Raw genomic sequence first — 9848 nt, forward strand, 5'->3', positions numbered from 1 at the left:
GAATACATTGAATACATATGACAAAAAAAAAAAATTTTAATAATGTTATTAGCTCTCGTGTAACAAATATTAATTGAAAATTGGTGCTGAAATTGCACCGGCGACCTCTCGCAAGTTAGTTCGACGCTCAGACAGCTAAAACCCGCAGGCTCGTTTGCTTATCACACTTATTTGGTTGTGTTGTTGTTGCTGTTGATGTTATCCATACATACTTTGATTACGGTTTCCCTCCATTTGGAGATGCAAGTTTACAAAACCTCGTCTTAGTGCTTCAGTGAACATTTCAGCTTCGTAGCTCCTGCGCCTTTCGCTGGCGATGATCATCAATCAGACAGACAGTCAGGCTAAGCTCTTATAAATATGAAGATTTTTCCAACCTAACTGGATCGATATTTTTCACTTGCAAAAAAATTACAGCTTTAAAATGTGTTAATGATCTGGAAGATAGTGACGTCAACAGAGAGTAACTGCCGAAACCCCCAACTGCAGAGCGTGGAATTGGAGTAAGCAGCTGCAAGTGGATACGATCGCAATGTCCTTCAGAACGAGCGAGGTTAGAGCCCTGCTGCGCAAAGACGTGCTTGTGCGCTGGCGCCAGAAGGGCTTGACGTTGACGCTGTTCATCTGGCCTTTGGTGACCTTCATACTGCTTTATCTCATACGGCTCAAGTATGGCTCGGAACAGGTGGATGCTTGCCAGTTTCCCACACGCCTGCTGCCCACCAAGAATCAGGTGGTGCCCAGTGCATTCTCCTATATTTGCAGCATAGAGAACAAGTGCTTGAAAACCGATCCCTATGAGGAGTACTCCAAATGGCAGGGAGCACCGTAAGTCTGGGTCTTGGATGGCATCTTGTGAACCATTTTTGCTGATACTCTGTTTGCAGCTTGCATTCCGTGATTGACATTGTTAATGTATTTGTCACCGATGATCGTCTGTACAATGCGGTTATTGAGCTACCGGAGAAGGCGAACTTTGTGAATGCGGTGACTACGCTGGTCACCAGTAATCACCTGGATCTTATTCGAAGTGAGTTGTTTGCAGATATCCTAGTGAAATTGTATATCCTAATCGAGCCTTTGCAGGCAACATAAGCGAAATTATTTCTCTGGTGCCTGAAATTGAGCGCCTGATGAATTACAGCTTTGATATCACGAAACTGTTTTCAAGTAAGTTGGCAGCCCCGCAGCTCGCTCTTATGCTATTTGTACTCAGAGCAAGAACTTTGATCTCTTTCCTAGACCGGGAGACATTCGTTAAGCTGGGCGTTCTGCTATGCGGTCATCCGTTTCCCAGCACGGAGAGCATACCTCTGGTCAACGACATTCTATACTCCGAAGACTTCAGTGAGGTCAACGACGATGAGCTAAAGGCCATGCCAAGTATGCCCCATTCTCCTCTGGTTTCAGCTCTCACCGGAACCTCTCTTTCTCTCACACTCTCTCTTTCTCTCTCTCTCTCTCTTATAGCCAAGTATTGCAAGCGTTTGTATTTAGATGTTACTTCAACGAACCAGGGCAAGCTCACCTGGAACTTCATCAAGCCGATTATACAGGGTAAAATTCTATATACGCCAGCCAATGCTGATACGGAGAGCGTTGTCAAGTTTGTAAGCACTCCAAGCTTGTTAACTGATCTTTGGTCTTTGCGCTAACTCTTTTTTTTTTTGAAGACTAATGCCACATTCGAAGAACTTGGTCGACTCAAGAATCTTTCGAGCGCCACTGCCGCCATACTCAACAAGCTGCATACGAACGCCACCTTCCAGGAGGCCTTCGACAATCTGCTGAAGCTGGCGCGTTCGCCGCTGGTCAAGAGCCTGTTGGGCAATGACTTTGACATTGAGGAGATCGAGCGCATCATGAACTATGTGCGCAACAATAAGCTTATCTACGAGATACTGACGACAATTAGCGAACTGCTGGAGTGCCTTTCGGTGGACCGCTTTGAGCCGGTGTCCGATGTAGACCAACTGCGGCGGCGCGCCTACGAGCTAAATCAGCAGCGTATTTTTCTGGCCGCCCTTAACTTTGAGAACGTGCGGGGTGAGCACATAACGTACAGATTGCACATGGACACGGACAATACGCAGCCCACGTTCGAGAACAAGAATCGATTTTGGTTTCCGGGGCCGGCCGCCAGCATGCTGGTGGATCTCAAGTACCACAGGGGTTTCGTGCAGCTTAAGCAGATGGTTGACCTGGGCATTATCAAACATAAACGTCAAGAGTTGGGTCCCGTCGAGGAGCCAGAATCAGATCAGCCCACACGCCCCGTCATCAGCTTGCAACGCGTGGATGATGACGAAGACCTCTTCAATGATGAGGATGACGCGGACTCCGACAAATCGGAGGTTTCGCACACGACGATCTTGCCGCAGTCACCAGAAGTAGAGACAACCACCGTTGGGGAGCAACAGCAGGAGACTACCACGGAACAGAAGACTACGCAAGAGGAAGATAGAGTCACATTATCCGCTAATAACCCAGATTTTGTGTTCCTAAGCAATGGCGATGTAAAGGAACGCAGCGAGCGCGTGCGGCGCCAGCAACTGTCCGACCTAACTAGCCCAAGTGACAAACAGCAGGAGGAGGAGGAGTTAAATTGGCCAGCGGTCAATAGACATCGCGTCAAGCGTCAGGGTCTCTTGGATCTGCTCAGCAGCTTCGGCAGCGACAGCGACTCGAAGGGTATGAAATTCGCCGTGGACGATATGAGATTCTATACCAAACAATTTCCATATCCGGCCTATGTCAGTGATGAGTAAGTGATCCATTATGCAAGAGCCTTACCCACCGAAGTGCCTAATTGCCTAATCTTTGCAGCTTTAAGCGTGGCATTTACTTGGCCCAGGCCGTCCAAGTATCCTTCTGTTTGGGTCTGGTTATAGCCGTGGCCATATGCGTTCGGGAGCGTATCTGGATGCGTGAGAGCCGAAACAGCATGGTGGGTAAAAGCAAGAGGAATCCAAAGGTTGCCACATAATTCTGATGATGATTTTATGGATCTTTCAGCTAATGCGCTCAATGGGCCTGCATGCACACTCAGAACTGGTCGCCTGGATTCTAATTAGCTTCGTGGAGCTGTGCGTCATCTTTGTGCTGATCAGCATCGTCCTCTATGCCGGTGGCATTCTGGTCTACACCAACTGGTTCTTCATGATGTCCTATTGTCTCGTCTTTGGCGCGTGTCTGATCTCATTCTGGTGTGTACCGCAAACAACAAATTGACTGTGGCATTTGACTAAGTGACACCTTATTGATATCTGCAGCTACATGTGTTCCAACTTCTTCATATCTGCCAACATTGGTGCCGTCGCCGCGGCGCTGATTTTCTTCATCACCCTCTGTCCATTTATCATAGTGCTTCTCTTCGATGCAAAGCTAAATTTGCTGGAGAACTTTTTGGTGAATTTATCCTTCACGACAGCCTTCGCCAAGGGCTGGAGCGAACTGATGCGCATGGAGCTGCAAGAGCAAGGTCTGGGCGTAGGTCATCTGCTCCAGCTGGGACCCACGGGCAGCGACTGTGCGCTGGCATTCCTCATGTTCATTCTTGATCTTCTGCTATATGCGGCCATTGGCTATGGCTATCAGCGCTTTAAGAAAAGTGAGTCCAACTTTCGATCTTTAAGGTGGGTGAATCTAATCTAATGGCTTCCTTTTAGATAACTATAGCTTCGTGCGGGTAGCTCGCGCTCAGCTGGATGCCAAGTTGGGCGCCTCACTCAGCAGCGTGACCAAGATGTACGGCAACAAGTATGCCATATCGAACATCAGCCTAGACTTTGCGCGTAACCAAGTTAGCTGCCTGCTAGGACGCAATGGCGCCGGAAAGAGCACGCTCATCAAGCTGCTCACGGGCCAGACGGTGCAGACGACGGGCCAGGTGCTGCTAGCCGGCGAGCACAATGTGGGCGTCTGCTGGCAGGATAATATACTTATACCCAAGCTGACGGCACGAGAGCATCTGGAGCTGTACGCACAGCTCAAGCTGGATGCGACAGACAGCGAGCATGCGAATGCGGAGCAGGAGGTGCGTCGTACTTTGGAGGGCCTCAACTTTGGCAAGTACGAGAATTACTTTGCCTATCAGCTCTCCGGCGGCTACAAGCGGCGTCTGTGCGTGGCCATTGCGTTCATTGCCTCGCCCAGTGTGGTCATCCTGGACGAGCCCTGCAATGGGGTGGATGCCAAGGCGCGCAAGGACATCTGGCAGCTGATTGAGCAGCTGCGACAAGGACGCGCTGTCATCTTTGCCACACACTTCCTGGACGAGGCCAAGTACCTCAGCGATGCGCTCTACACCATGCGCAATGTGAGTCGTTCTATGAATTCCACTTTATCCTTGGCTAATCATATCCCACATCTTCTTTCAGGGCCGTATTGTTGCCCAGCACAGTCGGGACTCGCTGCAACGACTCTGCACCTCGGATTACAGCGTGGAGATGCGCTGCATAGATCCAAATGCATCTGCCGCCATTGTGCAGCTGGCTCAGCAGCTGCTTAGCCAAAGCCATGTGTTGCCAGGACGAGAGCCACAGCAACTGATCATTAGTGCCAGCTATGGGCAGAATCTAACGCCGGCTGCCGTGCAGCTTCTGGAGCAGTTGCAGGCGCAGGAGGCAGCGGGTATCATAACCGATCTGAGGCTCAACAGCAGCGGCAGCCTGGAGCAGGAGTTCGAGCAATTAAATCGCAGGGATGAGTCGCTTACTCAGCGGCTGACGGCAACCACCTCAAGCATTGTCACCGGAGCCACCGATGTAACGGAGCAGCCGCCTGGCTGCTGGACACAATTCCTACTGCTGCTGGGCAAACGGCGGCGTCATCTGATGCGCAACTACCGCCTGCTGCTCTACGTGCTGCTGCTGCCAGCAATCTTTGAGCTGTGCGCCATGTGGTTTGTCAGCTATCGTCTGGAAGATGACTTTGACACGGTGCTGCCCCTGACTCGCAATCTCTATCCGCACACAGCGCAAGTCTTGAGCCGGGAGCGATTGACACGCTTCACAGAACCCCTCTACGACAATCTAAAGGAGGGCTGTGACACGGACTTCGAGTGCAGCGAGTTCAGCAATTCCCGGCAAGCTTTCCACTGGGTGCTGACCAGCCTGGACGAGTACCGTGGCCGCCGCTATGGGGGCTATGGTCTTAATGGCACCGGTGCCACCGTCTGGTACAACAACAAGGGCTACCACGCCATGGTGTCCTGGTTGAATGACCTGAACACTCAGCTGCTGCGCACGTCCCTCAACAGGACGGACTACGACATACGCGTCCTGAATGAGCCCTGGAAACTGGGCTATGCTGAGCTGAGCACCAGCTCGGTGCTGCGCCAGGCTGGCGACTCCTGCATGGTTTTCATACTGCTGATCGCATTTGGAATGGTGGTCGCCGCCGGCTCCGTTTATCTAGTTAACGAGCGAGTTAACGGCGAGAAGCTGCAGCAACGTCTGAGCGGCGTCAGCGCCATCACTTACTGGCTGGTGGCCTTCCTTTGGGACTACCTGATCATGGTGCTGGCTCTGGTCGTTTGCCTGGCCATTGTGCTGATCTTCAACATGCCGGTCTTTGTCGATCGTCAGCAACTGGGAGGCATTGTGGTCCTATCCCTGATGTTCAGGTATGATTCCATACTGTCAAGGGAGTGTTCACTTATCCTTGTGATTGACAATTATTCCATTTCTTTTTCACTTCTAAGTTCCCTTTTTCACTTTCCCTACTATATTCCCTATTTATTCAAATTTTCGTTTTCACTTCTAAACTCACTGCAATGCCCCTTTTATTCCACTTCGATTTCACCTATTATTTATTCTACAGCTTTGCATGCGTGCCGGCCGTGCACGTTGCGGAAAAGATCTTCAGCGACTCAAGCATAGCCATTGTGTCCATCTTTTGCGCCAGCATCATCATTCCGCTAATTACCATGGGCATCGTGCTAATCCTGGGAGTTGTGGGCGACAGCGCCATCTGGGACGTCTGGCGGCATGGCCTGAACAATGCCTTCCTCGTCTTTCCCCAGCACGCACTGGGCGACGGCCTGTTGGAGCTGTGCAAGAACTACATGGCCGCTGTGGTCTTCAAGCGCTATGACATTGACTCCTACAAGCAGCCGCTGGCCAGCGATCTCCTGCAGCGGCACTTCACTGCTTTGGCCGTTGTGGGTATTGTCTGCCTGTTGCTGAATCTGCTGATTGAGTGCCATTTGCTGAGCCGCATGTGGCAGCAGGTGACTAGCCTCTTGGACTGCCAGTACCGACGCGAACTACGCAAGCTGGGTCAGCTGAAGCTAGTCAACATTCAGAGCATCTTCAAGAGCTGCGTTAGCGCCGGCGAGGCACTGCGGGTCGAGAATCTCTGGCTCGCCTACCGACGTGGACGCTATGCGGTGCGCCAGGTCCACTTTGGCGTACAGCGCGGCGAGTGCTTCGGACTTCTTGGAAAGAACGGAGCCGGAAAGTCGACCATTTTCAAAATACTCACGCGTCAGCTACTGCCAAATGTGGGGCAAGTCTATTTGGAGCATGTAAGTTAGATCAAATTGTCATTACACCCTATGCACAAAGGGAGGAAGGGTATAATGAGTTTTTCCCTTTGATTGGTCTTTCGGCATGAACGCACACCTTTTTCTAAGCTCTTGTAGCCAGGTATCCCATTCTTGGGATGACCGTCATAAAGGGGGTTATTTCTCAACCAACCCATTTAATGAAGTTTTATGCATTTATTAAATATTAAAGTTTCAAAGCATCGATAACTCAATAAATCGTATCTGAAAATCGATTCTTATCGGTTTCGTGGCAACAGAGTGAGCTATCGATGGCTTGAAACTTAAATATTTAATAAATGCATAAAACTTCGAGTTGCAAATTTGAATTTAAATTAATTAGATATGTATTTTTTGACCATCAGTTTTATATTCATTAATTTTAATTATTTATCATTAACTTTTGAAAATATTTTATTTAATTTTGCCTTGAATAATGATAACATGATACATTCTCATTCGATTACACAGCCCGGCATTTCGTATTGCCCGCAGACCAATCCACTGGATCCACTGCTGACGGTGAAGGAGTGCATCCTGCTTTATGGCCAGCTGCGTGGCATCAAACAGCTGGATCGCCTGCTGGAGCGCATACTGGACACTTACGAGCTGCGCAGCTATCGGGACGTCCAGGTGAAGAAGCTAAGTGGCGGCAATCGGCGCAAGCTAACGGTGGCCATCAGCTGCTGCGGGTACACGCCGATTGTATTGATGGACGAGCCGACGAGTGATATGGATCCGGTGACGCGCTCCTTTGTTTATCTCACCATTGAGCAGCTGCTGTCAGCGCGTCGAGCCGTGCTGCTAACTTCGCATTCCATATCGGAGATTGAGCACCTGTGCCAGCGCGTCGCTGTGCTCAAGGATGGCCAAATCGTGGCCAACAACAGTCCGGCAGAGCTAAAGGCCCAGCATGGTGGCTACTATGCCATCAACTGCTTCTGTGCGCCCATTCAACAGGCAGCGCTGGCCAAGATGCTGGTCGAACGCCTGCCCGGCGCGTCCGATCTGCAGCATTATGCGCATAGTCTGCGTTTTCTGGTCAAGGTGCGCCAAGCCAGCAGCTCGGAAGCGATTGCCAAGCAGCCGACGCTCGCCGAGCTCTTTGAGGCGGTGCGTGTAATGTCCGCCAGTCTGGAGCTGTCGGCGCACTTTGCAATCAGTCGCTGTCGCTTCGAGGCGGTCTTTGAGCGCATCCTGGACAACTGCGAGGCAACCTCAAATGGGGGCTCCGATCTGCCCACCAAGTCAGCGGCGGTCAGCGGTACGCTTGCAACGGGCTATGTGCATTGTGGCTACGAGGAGACCACGACCTAAAAGTAGAGCACAACGTAAATCTTTTTTTTTTTTTATTATAATTATTAATATAACATATATTATTGTAGAATTGTATGTTTATGTTTTATGTTTATGCTTCTATTTTTACTTTATAGACAATTTATTTGTGATAAGTTAGGACACTCCGTTCCAGTGATAAGTTTACGGTAAATAATTTGTTCGATAGGCTTCCAGGTTTTTTTGGGTTCGGGTTCGGGATCCCCCGTCAGGGTGTCTCTAAAGTTAGGACAATCTAGAGCTTTAATCAATGTGTGTAAATGACTTCACAGTTAGACTAGGTACTTATCTAATCTCAAGTACAAACATTTTAACCAAGCGCCGGCGAGTGCAATGCAAGCGTTTTAGTCCCCAATTTCAAGTTTTTATATATTTGAATGTTAAACGATAATGCTTGATATATGTTTGTGTGTATTATAACTGAATTATGTATAACAATAATGTATAACAGTAATCTGTAAACCAATAAACTAAAAAAATCTATGTGTAATTATAAACTTGAAGTGGGCATTATTAGAAGAGAAGGAGACATCTCTGGCCCCATGTCCATATTTCCGTCTGCCAGTTTTAAAGCATCGTTATGAAACTGTGCAGGCAGTACATTTGTTGTAACCGGCCTGATCGGCTAACTTTATTATATAGCTGCCACAGAAATGATCGGCTGAAAATTAGATCCGCAATTTATCAATTTTTCTATGCTCCTTAAACGTGAGCAGAATCTTATTAATTAGCGAACCACTATATCATATAGCTATTATAGGAACGATTGGTCGCAAATTAAATTCATGTATGACAACTTTTTTTTAGCTCTACCATGCTCCTCATATGAGCCAAATTTCATCAATCTAGGGCTAATATATAACATAGCTCTATAAGAATTGTCGGTTGAAAAATTACTCTGTTTATCGAGATATCTTCACCAAGCTCAGCAGCTACTAGCTTTACAATTATCCTCAAGTATCTGCAGAAAGGTAAGCCTAATGTGTACAAGGGGCATCCAAAAAGAGAAATAAACTTGTACCTTAAGATCTATAGTTGTTATAATCTCCTAGACATACCTTTTAAAAAACCTTTTACGACATCGATACACCATAGACTCATCTTTTACGCCTATCACCAACATTTTCCCAATTTCAGTTTAGCCTTTTTCCCATTCACAATGCGAGCTGGGTGTGTATTCGAAAAAAAAGAGAGCAAACACATTCGTACCGAGCTTTTTGAATTTAATTAAGCAGTTTAAAGCGCCAGAAATCCGAGCTCTGGTCTATAGAAAAATGTAATTATACCAAATGGTGTAACATTAACGAAAACGCGCCATGAAAGGCATACTGGGCACTGGAACCCAGCCTCATTTCTAAACTTTTTGTCTTTGTGGATGAGTTGTAGAGAGTGTGATGTGTGCGTGTGCGTGTGTGTGTGTGTGTGTGTGTGTGTGCGTGTATGTGTGTGTGTGTGTGTGGTATTTGAATGGAAGCTTTTTAAGTTTTGCTATTCCATTGTAGGTCCCAAACGGTAATGACAACGGGGCAAGGATCGGGCAACGGGTTAGGCGCTGGGCAATGGCATGAAACGAGCTCTTCGCCAAAGCGCTTTATATATTTTGTATTTGGTTTGGAGTCGGCGGACTGGGGACGGGATGTTGTGGCGTGGTAACGCCTAAATTATTTTTTCAAAGGATTAAATTAAATTCTATTTGGTTTCGAAAAAACGGAATATGCCCAGGTAAAACAAGCGCCTGAAATTAAATCAGCGAAAAATCAACATAATTAAAAATGTTCGTTCAATTTTTTCCCCCTGGAACTAGACTCGTAACGTAATTAACGTGCGCAGTGTGTGTGTGTGTGTGCGTGAGTGTGTATGCCTGTGTGCCTATGTGTAGGGCTGCATACAGAAGTGAATAGATAAGTATATATATGTGTGTAGCGGGACGCTGTTGTCTGGCGGTGCTGTTCTCATACCCTGTACA

The 9848-nt window shown here is 48.1% G+C and overlaps 1 protein-coding gene across 2 annotated transcripts; it reads left to right on the top strand.

Moving 5' to 3' along the window:
• Window positions 1-411: 411 nt before the first annotated feature.
• Window positions 412-8365, top strand: ldd (lipid droplet defective). 2 transcript variants are annotated; one of them, XM_064699236.1, is made up of 13 exons: window positions 412-828; window positions 888-1030; window positions 1087-1170; window positions 1243-1383; window positions 1471-1610; window positions 1674-2764; window positions 2827-2947; window positions 3016-3206; window positions 3273-3610; window positions 3669-4318; window positions 4380-5626; window positions 5824-6529; window positions 7019-8365. In XM_064699236.1, the coding sequence occupies exons 1-13, from the start codon at window positions 533-535 to the stop codon at window positions 7862-7864; spliced, it is 5994 nt and encodes a 1997-aa protein (XP_064555306.1). In that variant the 5' UTR covers window positions 412-532; the 3' UTR covers window positions 7865-8365. The 2 variants fall into 2 exon arrangements, with proteins under 2 accessions (XP_064555306.1, XP_064555299.1); XM_064699229.1 differs by having other exon boundaries at window positions 1243-1610.
• Window positions 8366-9848: the final 1483 nt, after the last annotated feature.

Source organism: Drosophila montana, unplaced genomic scaffold (genome assembly GCF_035044405.1).
Source record: "Drosophila montana isolate Dmon_TW-CO22-7 unplaced genomic scaffold, ASM3504440v1 contig_1624_1, whole genome shotgun sequence".
NCBI lineage: Eukaryota > Metazoa > Arthropoda > Insecta > Diptera > Drosophilidae > Drosophila > Drosophila montana.

Coding starts and splice junctions, on each gene's coding strand:
- ldd (XM_064699229.1), top strand. CDS start 533: ATGTCCTTCAGAACGAGCGAGGTTAGAGCCCTGCTGCGCAAAGACGTG. Junction 3,207..3,272: donor GCGTGTCTGATCTCATTCTG/GTGTGTACCGCA, acceptor TGATATCTGCAG/CTACATGTGTTCCAACTTCT. Junction 5,627..5,823: donor GTCCTATCCCTGATGTTCAG/GTATGATTCCAT, acceptor TTTATTCTACAG/CTTTGCATGCGTGCCGGCCG.